General features: G+C 34.9%; 1 protein-coding gene across 2 annotated transcripts; it reads right to left on the bottom strand.

Annotated features, from left to right (window-relative positions):
- Positions 1-4,301: 4,301 nt before the first annotated feature.
- Positions 4,302-15,178, bottom strand: LOC113502799 (moesin/ezrin/radixin homolog 2). Of its 2 annotated transcripts, none has more exons than XM_026884495.1 (13): positions 14,829-15,178; positions 12,633-12,762; positions 11,902-12,116; positions 10,777-10,901; positions 10,227-10,329; positions 9,536-9,742; positions 9,059-9,163; positions 8,325-8,456; positions 7,564-7,710; positions 6,739-7,056; positions 6,061-6,242; positions 5,211-5,426; positions 4,302-4,873 (listed from the first exon to the last, which is right to left on the bottom strand). In XM_026884495.1, exons 1-12 carry the CDS (start codon positions 14,913-14,915, stop codon positions 5,216-5,218), a joined length of 1,962 nt encoding a protein of 653 aa, XP_026740296.1. In that variant the 5' UTR covers positions 14,916-15,178; the 3' UTR covers positions 4,302-4,873; positions 5,211-5,215. The 2 variants fall into 2 exon arrangements, with proteins under 2 accessions (XP_026740296.1, XP_026740297.1); XM_026884496.1 differs by having other exon boundaries at positions 11,911-12,116; positions 14,829-14,915.
- Between the last annotated feature and the right edge of the window lie 162 nt (positions 15,179-15,340).

Consider the following 15,340-nt stretch of genomic DNA (forward strand, 5'->3'; position numbering starts at 1 on the left):
TTTTTGTCTACGTTTTTTTAACCTTACTGGCAGTTCTATTATTAGTCTGTTTATAATTCTATATTTAATGTAATAATATTGTTTACTTAGTATGTGTTACGCATGTTGCAGTTCGCGGCTGAATAAACATGGCCAGGGCGCGCACGTCTTATAGTAACTGTGAGTGTGCAAGAGAGATACCGCTCTACTCCGTGTATTGCGCTATCACGCTTCCACAACCATAGTAAAACATTAATAGATTTAAAAAAATCAAAATACCCACGTTTTCAAATGTCACTTCATTAAAATTTTATCAAAATCGGTTCAGCCGTTTTAAAGGAGTAAGTTGCATTGTCATAGAACAACCGCTAAGCAAAGGTACTCTGAAAGTTTCACCCTGCTAGCTTCAAATTGAATTGCAGAAATCCAACCGGAATAACAAATAAACAAGAAAGTGAGTGTATAAAAACGTGGGAAATAATATTACTTTAAAACGTGTTTTTACACTCTCAGGTCTCACAATAAAACAATACAATCAAATGTAACTATAAATATATTTACAAAATATAAAATTTCGATTACAAGGCACGTCACAGTGAAACGAACAATTCACTTGATTATTATAATCACAACATTTATGCAGAGAGGCACATTATTACATGTTTTCGTATCATAGTAGGTACCTGGCTATATAATATACACCTGAGAAAACATGTTGACAATACTTTGAATTAATTTTAACTATTATCTAACAAATCGTAGAACATTGTTTCAGTAAATGTGGATCATGGTTGGAAAATGAACCTTATTTGCTGGAGTAAAGAGTCGAAAATCTTTTAACACTGACTAAACGATATAAATAGTTTTCATGTTTTAATAAGTGATATTTCCCAAATTTAATATCAGATAAGAAGGCCAAAAGGCTATCTGTATTCCATATAGTCAATAAATATTTCAGAAACACAGGTAAAATATTAATATCGGATTTCCTGGAAAATTTGCAAACACTGATTACACTATCGCATACGTTGCTCTTGATGTATTTGTATCATATCTGTATATAGAAATTATATAAATTACAGTACTGCAAACGAACTTCGCACTTCGGAAAAAATATTGTTGGAGCAAGATCGAAATATACAAGCACGTTACGTGCGACTGAGACGGCGATATTTTGTTGCTCTTTCCAGACATGCCAGGTAACATAGGCAGCGCTGTCCCTTGCCTTTAATCAATGACAAAGTGTAGTGACAGTATCATTGTTAACAAAAACTAGTTCATTAATAAGAACAATAGCATTCCCAATAAATAATGCATAATAATTATGTTTTCATATCATTGTTGTTTACATTACATGGCTTTATTTATGGCTTTTATTTGTTAAGACTACAAATTGTATTTTTTTAAGAGCCAGCAGTTTTGTTGGATAAAACAATATTTTTCAGTTCTTGTAATGTCATGTAAGCAAATGACTCCATGTTATATATATTAAAACATTTATTTTCAGAGCGTCTTTATTACCAGCCAACAAGGTTCATATTTCGTTATCCAATCGCTTATGGCCTTGGTACATGTTACAATAGAATAAGCGATACATACAATGTAAAATACAGCCCTCGCAGACAAATGATATTTCTACAATCGTAAACGATGATAAAATATCAGAAATATTTCAAATATTGGTAGCCTTTCATTACTCAGGCTTGTCAATTTGTGTAAGATTATGTGCACACCGGCATTGAAAGAATATTATAAATAAATAAATAAATGCGGACAACATCACATACATTGATCTGAACCCAAAGTAAGTTGCTAAAGCACTTGTGTTATGGAATTCAGATACAACGAAGGTACCACAAACACCCAGACCCGAGACAATGTCGAAATAAGAATTTTTACATTGACCCGACCGGGGATCGAACCCGGGACCTCAGAGCTAGCGACACCTTGAAACCGGTGCGTACGCCACTCGACCACGGAGGTCGTCAATATTGCTTTTGTTATGTGATAAATACATACTTATAATGAAATTGTCAGTTCATATCAATTATGAATAAACCGAAAATTCTAAAAGGCTAAACTATTTCTTGCTCTTTTCTTATAAGCCCCGCGATTTGCTCATACGCAAGAAGTTTGAACTTGACGTAAAATAATAGATTTGCCAATTTACTTATTGAGAAAGGTTTTGACAATATACGTCAAAAATATGGCGGCACTGCACCCACATTAGCTATTTGCTTGAATAGGTGTTGTGGCTTCATGTTTGGAGAAATATCACTAGTCTACGAGGCTGGTTTCCAGATAAGCTTTAAGTTAACATAATAACATCGCTTCGCTCAATATTTGTATATTTTACTTTCTACTTATCTAATGACTAAAACAAGATAAATATTGAAAGCCGCGGCGAAACAAATTGACAATGCAATCTATATTCTACCATGAAATAGATTAGTCACTTATTCGTATGCAGAATTATACGGTATTATAAATATAAATTAAACTAAAACAAAGGTACTTTATAGAATGGTCTGGTATAGTTTGAACTGTTATTATACTACGTCACAAACATACATTTATTTTATGGACTAAAAATGGACATGTCGGAATAACATTGTTTTTTAACATGTCGGCAAACAACTGGAAACCAAATGTAGAAGACCAGTTAAAAACTCATACTTATGAGAATTTAACCGGTTCTTTTTAAAGGCTTATAAGGAGTCTTAAAATATAAGAAAAGACTTAAAGTTATATTACTGTGGTTGTAAAAGCGTGACAGCACATAAACGGTGTAGAGCGACATCTGTCGTCCATACCCACAATAATACCTATTACTTTAGAACGCCAGGTCCAACATGGAGAGGCATGTATAAAACTTTAATCTGAAATGTGATGGGGCATCTACAAGTTAGCCAATTAAGCTATTTACGATTGATGAATGAATGGAAATTGGATTAAAATGACACTATCGGACAATGCGGAATCAAGGCCCAGCGGTCATCCACTCGGACCTATGGGAGAACTGACATTTTCAATCCAAAGTACATGCAGAACTATTGAATATTGTGGGTATCAAAAAGTTTAGTGCAAGAATCAAATATAATTTGTTAAATATTTTTTGAACGGTTATCTGTAGTTGTTTGCTCGACAAAATTAACTATTTGGAAAATAAGAACTACCTAATAGATGACCAACTTAAAGTTATATTACATACAATATTAATTGTGAGTTAATTTGTGCTTGACCTACAACGAAAAATGTTAAAGAAAAAAATATAAAATATGGAAAAATATCTACACAGATCTTATTTTATACACTTAATTATTTCTTGTATACATAAAAGCGTAAGCAATAGTCTACAAAAATACATAGAATTTATTGAATGTCCCCTTTACAACAGATCAATATTTTTGGCCACAATATGGTTCAAAAACCACAAAATCGATACAAAAATTACAAATTACAACCAATTGTTAATATTTATATAAAAACGAATAGTTAGATTTTCGTAGTTCTTATAAAATAACGTTTTAGTATACTTACAAAAAATAGTTTGATGTTCGCCTTGTTTTTTTTTCTATATAAATTATAGATCGTCCTTCGATTTAAAATGACATTTTATAATTTAGAGATCAATTTTATTTAGAACGATTTCATTTTATAATAAATGTTTTGTTTTGAATATTTTTAAACTAACATGTCTGATTGGTTCTGAAGCGCGGATCAACTTATTTGTGTTGATCTACTATCAAAATCACATGTCTTATGCTGTAAATTAAATAATTAGTATTTTAATTAAATATAACAGTCGCGATTACTCAATCAGGCAACAAATAAAATTGATCCGAATTCCAGAAACAAACATGAATTTCGTCAACGTATAAAATTCGTTAATACATTTGTAACATTTTTAAAGCGATGCTGTAACAATGTATATTGTGTAGGAATCTTAACTTTATTCAGTTAATACAACACATAGGTTTACATTTGATAACAAGATTAATTTCACTAAATACATTGATAAAAATATAGCTTGCGTTATTGCAAGATAATAGGGATGATGACAATTTTTTTTTGCAGTTTCCGTCTTGTAGTTTTTTGTATAATAATGGATACGTATTTTTTAATTTGTCCCGCAAACATAAATTGACTAAATTAAAGTGAATGAAACTAACGCGTGACGTCACGATTGAGTATAAATTTTACTCTATCGTTACGTCATAAGCCCCCTCTCCTAAACTTTAAAGCAGTTAATCTTTGTCAATTCTAGCTTTTCTGAAAAAGGAAAAAATACGTGTCTCATACTTTTCAATTATCTAACTGAGGGACTAATGAGATTTTTTTCTTGTTATGTCCAGTCATCATCCCTATTCATAGCTTTTTTTTCAAATATAAGACAGTATTATACTTCCTAACTTTCGACAAATATTTTTTTCAACGCAATAATGTAGATTTTTTTTCTACAATCAACTATAAGTTTATGCAAGTCGGCCGAAAGTACGTGAATGTTTTAAAAACTAGTTGACAACCATTTTGTTCTGAATATTTGCTTTGAATCTCATTTTTATCCTTCAATGGTTTTACTATAATTCTCTTCTTCTCTTTAGCTTTACATTTGTTGCTCTCAAAATTTATATTACAATAGCAAAGTCTGTGAAAATTCGTAATCTGTAGGAGCACTTTTAATTTAGACTTCCCTAATATGATTAATGAACACTATAGTTTTCATGTGTTTTGTTAATAAAATATAAATACGTTTTTAGAATTAATATTATAGTATTATATTCATATTATTTTTAGACAGACGTCTGTCTCAAGGCACTTGAAAAGGCTCAGTTAAATTAATTAACTAATTTGTATTGTCATATTATCACCTATTTGTGCATTATTGTTTTACCTGAAAAATAAAGATTTTATTTATTTAATATTACAAAAAAACCAGTATGTAAACAAATATTTTTAAGTAGCATCAAGTTTATAAGCACGTTTTTTTAGGGTTCTTAAAAAAGATAGACAGTCTTGGTGTGAATTTTTGTAAAATAAAATAGTTTGAAAAATACTCAACATAAAAAAACTAAGATTACCAAATCTAATACTCCACTAAAATTCATTTTTATTCTTCATTTTTAGACAATAATAACTTGAATGATTTCAATTTAACTACGGATCATAGGGCTAAATTCCTTAATTTGGGAGTCGTTTTTTCTTGAAAAAAGGACACTTGAAGTACTGACCAAGTTCAGAGCTCTTCATAGAAGGCGACCCTGGTCTTGGTGGAGCCCTGCTTGAGCCGGCGCAGCGTGGAGTACTTGTTGTCGCCGGCGCGCGCCTGCTGCTCGTGCAGGCGGTCCAGCGTGGCCGCCGACTGGTCCACGCGCAGCACTGAGAACTCGCAGCGGAGCTCGTCCAGCTGCTGCTGCAGGTGCTTCGACTTCGCCAGGTATTCCACTCTGGAACGACGAAGGTTTAGTTAAAAATTTATGTACACACAGAAAAAGGAACAAACACAACGTTACAAAATAGGATATACATCGGAGCTGCTTATTTGTAAAGAAATCTCTACCAGCAGAACCGCGAAGCAGTTCAGTGGCATTATGAAATATTGACATTACATGTAAAAAAAAAACGATGGTTTGTTAACTCCATCAATTGCCATGATCGTCAATGTCTGTTCCTTTATAGGATATCTATGACGATAGTGTTTTTGGGCGGATACAGCTAGGCAGCTAGGATTTCAATGACATTCGAAAACAGACTTTAGAATTATTCACGCAAAATGCAAAATCGTTTAAAAATTTTAATTAGTAACGAGAATCCACGAGCATGTTAGCTGCCGTTTGCTTTAATTAATTCGCGTTCATATCCTTGGCAAAATCTAAAAATGATCACACAAAACTATTTTCAGTTGACTCCAAAAGGTTCTTAATTATTCTGTATTTTGTTTTTTTTTTTTGCCTGAAACTAATTTAACGTAAATAACTGGCTTAGAAGTTTTTATTTAAAGTCGGTTGTATATTTCTCTTGTAAAACAACTACCTTACAATTACCACCAAAAAAAACCGTTACAAAACAATAACTCCTTACCTTTCCTTCTCAATCTCTAGCGACAGCCTGTGTATATGCGGGTCGGAGTCATCGGGCACCAGCTGGTAGGAGTTGAGCTCGGGCTCCGTGGACGTGGTGCTGCCGTTCTGTAGGACTTCGCCCCCCAGCTCCGCCGGCAGCGAGCACGTCGACGGGAACAGACTCGACGGGACTGTTGATGACTGGGGAAACCAATACATGTTTATACATACGTGAGTCAGTGTCATGAGTATAATTTGTTCTATACCTAGATGTAAGTTATTTATATTATGTATTTAGAAAAAATACTTAAAATTAATTTAAATTATTAAGAAATATATAAGTGTGTTCTCAGTCATCTAGTACTCATAATACAAGCTTTGGTTAGTTTGACCCTAGATGGCGTTGTGGGATGTGTGTGAACTCAAAACGAAATATTATTGTGCTGTGTGCTGCGGAATGGTATAATACTTTTTGATTGAAAAAGTAAAATACTTTGTTAAAATATGTATTTTATTCTGTACTTTCGTTGTTGGAGATTCGAATAACAAAAAATCTCTTCAAAAACCTTGAGAGGAACATCGTGCAGGGATTAACGAATAAACCACAGACTATTGAACTACACAATCATACCTCAATCTTACTTTTCACTACGATCAAGAAATACCATTCTACACGAAACCAAACTTAAATACTCACCGGTGGCCCCAAATCCCAGGACCCATTATACGTATCGCTCAAAAAGTTGATCAGCTTTTCGTTAGCTTGTTTTTCAGTCGCCAATTTCGACTCTATGGACTCTTCAAACTTTCTAGAAGGCTTGCTGACAGGCGGGAGGGACCCCGTAGAAGTCCTACTTAGGAAGTTCAGGAGTTTTTCCTTGGCTTGTTTCTCCGCCATCCTCGCTGATACTAGTTCTGCTTTCAGTCTTTCTGCTTCTGCCGCCCGTTTCTCTGATTCTTCTACTAAACGAGCTGTTAGGTATTCCGCTTCACGAGTCTTTCGTTCTAAGTGGACCTGAAAGAGGGAGATATTTATGAAATTAGTGTATTAAAAATATTTAGTTTGTAACAAATAACCACCTGACAATAATGGTAAAACTAATTTTTTTAAGAATCGAGCATGGCTATTTTGGAAGGTGTTATCCATTTATTCATAATGCCATCTGGTATTTTCGTTAAAAGTTTGACATGACTGTAAATATTTAGGAATTAGCATAGTGTTATATGGACATGGTTTTATATATTAAGATAATCAATATCCACATAGATGCAGCTGCTGCTAAAAGCTATTACTTTACCTGACTGTCGAAATTTCGTCATAATCATTAACTCTTTTTTCGCTACTGCTTGACATAGTCAGTCCTTTATCAAGACCTGGGCAATGGCTCCTGTTTGGAGCTTTAAGAATCGCTTTACACGACCTATTTGAAACAAAAACTTCTTGATTGTGATTTGTTGATCTATTGTTGAAATTCAGTTCTTAAATCATTACACTTAAGACATAAAGTGTTATTAGCCGTACCTTTTCCTCCTCAGTCTTGATAGCGGACAGCCTGAGTCGTGCGTTTTCTCTCTCAGCGTCGGCTGCCTTCTGCGCCAGGAGTGAAGCCTCCTCCTCCGCCACGCGGCCTTTCTCCGCCAGCAGCTCCGCCGTCTCTTCTGAACGACGCTGGAATACAAGATTACTAATATAATGATGTAAATATTAAGGTAGCTTCGTTTTTGAAGTAATGTAGGACCTAGCAATTTGTTTGTTAAAATCGTTTGTATTATTTAACTTTAAATCTGTCGCTTTAGTCTTGGGGAGGTCTATGCCCAGCAGTGGACTTCGATAGACTGAATTAGTTGATTGAAATCTATCATAGACTATAAATATTACTCTTAGCTTAGCTGTTATTTCAGCTGATAAATTCAAAAATCTACCAACACTTCTAAAAGCCAGACTGATTTTTTTAAAGCATTGACATTGAGTGAAATTTCCCCTCCACAACTGCAATCAACCTATTTCAAAGTAGCGATAGCCACTCTAAAAAAAAACATATTATAAGCTTCAGTGACAGCTGAGACGAAAATAAAAGTAGGACTTGTCATTATTATTTTTAACGACACCCGCAATAAATAATCCTTGTGTCACGACTTTGTTTACAAACAAATCACATGCACAAAGACACCCAGACTCAGAAAAAGCATTCGTGGGTCCCACAAATGCTTGTCCTACGCGGGGACTCTGTGGGTGGTGACCTGAACCACTCGGCTATCCCTACAGTAGTGTGTGTTATATACCAGCGCCTCGTTAGCCAGCCGTATCTCCTCCTGGTACTGGCGCAGCCTCTGTTCCATGGCCTGTCGCTCGCGCTCCGCCGCCTCTCGCAGCTGCTTCTCACGAGCCAGCTTGTTGCGCTCGATCTGACGACGCTGTTAATATAACCACCATATTAAAATCAAAATCAAAAGTTTTTATTTTAAGTAGGCCGTTTTCCAGGCACTTTCAAAACGTTACAGTGATGGCTCTAGGTGCGCGGTTCCAGTGTCATTCATAGAGGGAAGAACGTTCAAGAAACTCTCCCTACATAACGAGGTTACATCAACTCGAGTACAAACCTACTTGCTTACTTATAGTACGTTAACTTGTTTCGTTGCAGTTACTCTTTTTAAAAAATAATGTAAAACAATAAAGAAGGCAATTCAAGAGTAAATACAGTTATGTTGCACCACAATATTACTAATTTAATGGCGCAAAGAAAGTTAAATTTATGAAGAGCTTATATGAAAATATGAGGAACTACACAAGTTGCTCAATCATAGGTTAAGCTACACAAGATACGGAATGCACGTTAAATTGTGGGCCCCAGCTGTTATTTATACATTGTTGACAATCTTTACTAAATTAAAATTAGAAGATTAATTCATAATGACAATACCAAACCTTAACATAGTACAATCAATTATAAACCCTATACTACTATAGACAGAGTTCAATATTCAAATGTTAAAAGTTTATTCAACCCTAAACATACCTGTTTCTCTTCCTTGGCTTGGGCCTTCATTTGCTGCACCTCCATGGTGTCAGGTTTCCGCCTCCTCATATACAGATCGTGGTTACCGATGCACAGGTCCAATATCTGGAAACAAGTATTCATTTATGATAACTTACACTTCAGATAACTTTTACCGTTTGGGACTTTCTAACATTAAAAGAAAAACGCCTGTCATACGCGGGGTTCGAACCCCTGACACATCGCCCATAGTGGTGCTATTTAGCGTGGTGCCCTCGACCACTCGGCTATCCGAGCAGTGGAGCCTTTTACGACTAAAGCGAAAGCATGTATTTACGAAAAATGTTGATGTCTTTTTCTAGATTCGACCTTACTCCATAAAAAGAATCATCTAAATTGGTTCAGCAGTTTAACATATTTAGTGTAACATAACCACGAATCATTTAACATATCCTTTAACATCTACCCCAATCTAAGTAAATTATCATAACAACTTACCAACTTATTCATTCCTTTAGGAGAAAAGAATATAAAGTTGTTAGTGGTCTTCTCCACAAACTTGATGACAAACTTCTTATCATCGAATGAAATGTGTTTGATCTCGGACCAGGGGAAGGTGGTCTTCGGAGTTAATTTGTTGTCCTTTTCGTAGATGTTGAGCCCTAGAGCTGTCACGCCGAGGTACAGCTCTGTATCTTTTTTGTTCTGAAATTAAGATAGTCTGATAAATAAGAAGGCCTTACCAAGTTTAGAGGCTGTTACTTCTACAGTTTTATTGCCGTGATAAACGGTTAGGCAGATAGACAATAATCGCCAATCAGTCAAACAAAACCGGTCAAATGCTAAACTGACTTGAGACACTAAGGATTTAATAGAAAAAGGCTTTGGATTAAGAAAAGAAATATTCAAAATGGTTGGTAACCTTGATTTCGTGTTTTTTTTTTGTTCTTATATGGGCTAAAATTATGTGTAAAAATTACAACTGTCTAGGTACAACGGTACATTGAATACAGCCTGATAACAGACAGCCTACATTTTCGGTCCGTTTTTGTCCTTTGGGTGCCGTTTTGAGTTATTGGCGGATATAGGTTGTCTTCGACTAGATAATTCAATTTTCTGCACTGATGACGTACATACACTTTAATATTACCCGGCATTTTTGATACATGCATAACAAGCTACAACTTACTTTGATGGCGAAGTAGTTGACTCCGTACATGTCCAGATCCTGCGCTATCTTCAGGTATTCCATCTCAGCCTCGTCTCGTGACATGCCTTTGTGGTCAGCATACCTATTGGAAACCACGAAAATATTTAATTTGTAACACAATTTAGTACAACATTTCATTTGTAAAAAAAAACGCTATAAAAAGATTCAATTCTTTACTGCTCAGGGCAGTACAATATGGGGTCGATTAGGGGAAACCTTTGCCAAAAACTAGAATAATAGGTTTATAGTTTTTAACTTTTTTAACACTTAATAGGTTTTCTTTGTTAAATTTGCCATTTGTACTGTTGCCACTGCAGGGCAAAGGCCTTTCCCCCTCCTCATCCCAAACGTCCCCGTCTTTTGCAATTTCCAGCCGCGTGCGTCACGTTTCTAAAAAGATTGTCACTCTGTTCTCTCCAGGATCGACCTCAACTTAATGGGCAATTAAGTCATTAAGTTTTGCCAATTTTTTTTTAACAACTCTGGTTAGCATCCTGGCTTTCTCAGAAGGTTTGAATGGATAGCTCACCATATTTTAATCCTATCCTCCCACATCTCGGGCGTCATCTGGTACTGGTCGATGACGCGCTGCGGGAGCAGGTCCTCGCTCGCCAGCATGCCAGGCTTGTAAGCGCTCTCGTCGTAGTCACCGTACTGATAGCAAAGGGATGAGCTTGATAATTAAAGTGTGATTGTTAGTAGCCTAAATTTTAATTTTAATCTCATACAAGTAGATTTTCTATATAAATGTGACTCTTATCATTATCAGCCCTTATTCGTCCACTGCTGGACATAGGCCTCCACAATTGCACGCCATCGAGATCTATACTAGGCCCCAAAATGAGCCCGTGACGTGATGTACCTACGTTTTGTCTTACGTATATTAATTGGATCCCAAAAAATATTTGCACACAGTTCGGAATATTCTGTTCTTTTAAAACAGCCAATTTTTTACGGCCACTGCATTTCGGATCTATATCTCCATTTCCTTCTTTTGAAAGAGAGCATCCCCTTATTAATAGGCAGGACTACGTATCTTCGCACTCTTATATATGTTTATTAATACTCAACATTCTACCAGACATTGTTGCCTATTCATAAGAGAGTTTGGTATGCATGAATTACAATTTAGAATTAAGGTCGTTATGCAAAATTACGAGTATTTTAACGGTTAATGATTTGTGTCATTTGAATAAGAGTTATTTATAGAAGAAAGTGAAATAATAGGTTACTATGTTGATTTTTCAGAACTATTTCCAGAAAATAATTAATGCCAAAGCGGTTATAGTAGATCTTGCGTTTTTATAATTTACTATAAGAGCAAGAACATTAAGGAAATAAAAATCATAAACAGAAAGAAAGCATTAATATGTCGAACAATATCCCAATTACAAAAATGTTCAGTTCTCTTCCCGTGTACTATTTATGAGATCCGATTTTCCTTGTTCTGAGTCTAGGTCTTTGCGTATGTGACTTGAATATTTGTGAAACCCCCCGCGAGAAATGGGTTAAATTCTTAAGATAATGAACAGGCGTTATTATTAATTAGATCGGCGACTGGTGCAAAATTTACAATTTCCTACAGTCTCAGAAGAAATTCGAAAGCCAATGAAAAGAAGACCTTATTAATATATACAGTAAAGTTCAAGCTTACATAACCGACCTTAGCCTGTACGGCGTAGCTGGCAAGCAGCACGGAGGCCTCAGGCGGGCAGTAGATGTCCATGCTGAGTATCGCCTGCTTCACCTGCAGGAACAGCAGGTGTTGCGTCACTTCCTGGATGAGCTCCTCGGCGACGTCTTCCGGGTACAACTTGCAGAGCAGCATGAATGGGGTGCCCGGCATTTGAGAGACGCATTGGTCTTGCACTGTGGGTGAGATTGTGGTGCTTATGGTATTGAGTTACAAGAAAATGGGATATTTGACCGGTAGATGAAAAATAAAACTGCAGGTAAGGTTTTTGGCAATAAATAATTACGAAGATATGGAGGTGGGAGGTAATAACGTCACTTGTCAGTATAAAGTGTGCTGGTGAGTGACGTCACACGCGATTGCAATTTTTTTCTGTTTTTCAATCTGGACTGATTAACTAGATTTCTTTAGTGAAATACCCAATTTTTACAACATATTGTAAGGCAACATTCTATAAGGTAGATTTGAAGACGTAAGTAATTCTTTAAATTTTTTTGAGTTATGAGATTTTGTGTGAGTAACTTATACACTTACACTTATTATTATTATGGAGGTAGCTGATACCTTGAATTAACTAATAGTCACGTTTTGCAACAATAACTGACGTATACGCGATTAAAGCCCATCCTGTCCACATACAAAGATAACTAAAGAGAAATTTCATAGCCTAACTATAGTGTATAACTTGTTACCTCTTTTATCCAACTTCAGCCAACTTATAAAGTGTTTTGTGTCTTCGAACTGCAGTCCAAAGAACCATGTTTCTCTCAGACCGATAGTCCTGCATACTAAGTCAAAGAGATCTCTTCCTGTAGCCCGCCACTGGAACCAAGAAATTATCATGTAAATGGTCTATGGTAAAAGTAGACAGCATTTTAACAAGTGCTTGTGAATAAATGAGCAATTCAATTTATGAAAAAGAAGATGCCGATCTTAATTATTGTTATTTATATATCAACTCGGAACTATGATGGTGCATTGGCTATAATTTCATGCTTATTTTTGCCCACATTACTTAAAACAATATTTTTTATAATTAATTCAATTTTTAGCTTGCTTTGCTCTTCATCAGCTTCTGATTAAGGACATCAGTGTGATAAAAAAACGTAGTTGAACGATCCCGATAATAGCGCGTTAGTAAACCACTACAGCACAACTTTTTTAATTAAATATTCGTCGTCTTACAAATTGGCCTCATATTAGGATGTGGAAACATTGAAATAATTATATCTGTCGAACTATACTATGAGACATACTGAAGAAATATTACATAAATGTATACCTAATAGCATAGTTACAGATATAAATAGTCCGATAGCCATTAGTATTCTACACATATAATACATGTCTGCCTTGTTTGTGCATGTAATAATCTTATAAAACAGATATACATGCTACAAACACATAGACGGTATGATTCATCTGTATTAACATTTGTTCTCATATTGTTTTCATTGACTGTGCATTGTTGCTAACTACGGACAGACTGACAATATAATTGTAATTGTCTTATGTTATGTTGAATAATATTATGCAAATATATTGGATGTTATTGTGGATTAGTGACTTGCTAACTTAGTATGAGTTCTCAAAGCAATATTGTTGTATTGTGGACACTGCTGTGTGCAACAAAGAAGAGACTTAAACAGCCAGTGAAAACACTGAAATAATATTCTATATTAGTATAGATTAATATATTTTTTTTTGATGTGAATTACAAAGTCAAAATTGTTAAATATGGTCAGAATTGTTAAACCTTTTCAATTTGCAACTAAAGTGTCGGAGATACCAATGCAAAAACAAGACCCCTTTTTGCTGTTCATTTTTCCCCTGTCCCTGGCTGAACTACTAAGGCTGCTTAACCTTCTAAGTTAATACCAATCCATTGTTGCTCACTAGTAATAGTATCAAATTAATATTATAAAAGCAAATGCATGTGTGCGTTTATTTGTAACTTATTGACAACCAAATAGGTGGACTAATTTCAAGTTAATTATGGAGGAAGCTGACATATTGGATTAACACAGGCTCCTTAAATCCGACTTTGTTGCAGGAGGATAATGTTTGTAATTTTAACCAAATTCCACACGGGTGAAGCTGCAAGCAACCGCTAGTACACTCATATAAATGTTGCATGAGTAGTAGTTATCAGTATGCAAGAGTTCACTTGTTATCAACTTAACATAAATATTGAATTATTGGTCAGCTATGTTTATATATCTACTAGGCATCTGGCAGTTTGTAGTATTTACTGTTGCTTAAAGTTTAGCTGTAATATTAAAAGTTTGAAGGTATTCATTATGTTGCAAAGCATAAGTTTTTATGTATGTTTAAATTTTTGTGCTTCATCAAATTATTTAATAGTTTTTTTTTACTCAATGTAACATTTTTATGTCTAAATGATGTGGTGAAGAAGTTAGTCTTTGTAAATCATCAAAACTAAACATAAAAACACTAAACAAATATAATTGCAACATTCCAACTAATTAATAGCAAATGTAGGATAAATTAACAATGCTTTCAGTTTCTGAATAATCAATTATTTAAATATTCACTACATTCCTGGGCCAGGTAACAAGTTTTAACAACCAACTGAATTTTAAACAATATGAACTGTATGAGAAATTAGTTACGACTCGAGAATCGAATCTGCATCACGATCCGTCAGACAAACAGAACTGAAATAGAAAATTATGACTAAACAAGGCCTCAATTATCACTACAGTGTATTATTAAGGTAATTTACGAGTGCTCTGAGGGTTAGTGAGTCACTCTCGACCCACTGCGACCCACCACAGACCGCGGCAGACAACGAATTTCGTCAATAAACAACAACAATGTAATCCTCTTTTTATACGTATTATATCAACATTTGTCAAATCTCTCACCTCAAGGTTAAACTCCAATTCAGCGTCTAGAGTACACACTTTAACTGGGAACGATTTTGATGCCTTTTTTCTTCTAAATTGAGGCATTATATTCTATCATAGCTTTATCACCTCATTAGAACAAGACACACAATAGGTTAGGATATTTCTTGCGATGTTAATTCGATTACAAAACGATGTTTAACGTTTACGTAATGTGCAATGGAACGAGGAATGCGTACAATTTCACATTGCGTACTATTTCCAGCAATTATTATTTACAAACAAGAAAAACGTCAATGAAACAAGTAAAGCGAGCGAAGGTGAATGAAGAAAAATTATTAGAACTGCGTTCCGTTACGCTGATTGTTTTGTTGTTCCATGTTTATTGTTTTTGTTACAGTCATTTAATACGATATGCTTGAATGGGAACGCAGTAAATGTAGGTCAACCACTTTTTTTACTAAAAACAAAAACAAATCATGCATAATTTGTAGTTAAAGCCACGGAACAGAATCATCAAATTTTATCAT

Source organism: Trichoplusia ni, chromosome 18 (assembly GCF_003590095.1).
Source record: "Trichoplusia ni isolate ovarian cell line Hi5 chromosome 18, tn1, whole genome shotgun sequence".
NCBI classification, from domain to species: domain Eukaryota; kingdom Metazoa; phylum Arthropoda; class Insecta; order Lepidoptera; family Noctuidae; genus Trichoplusia; species Trichoplusia ni.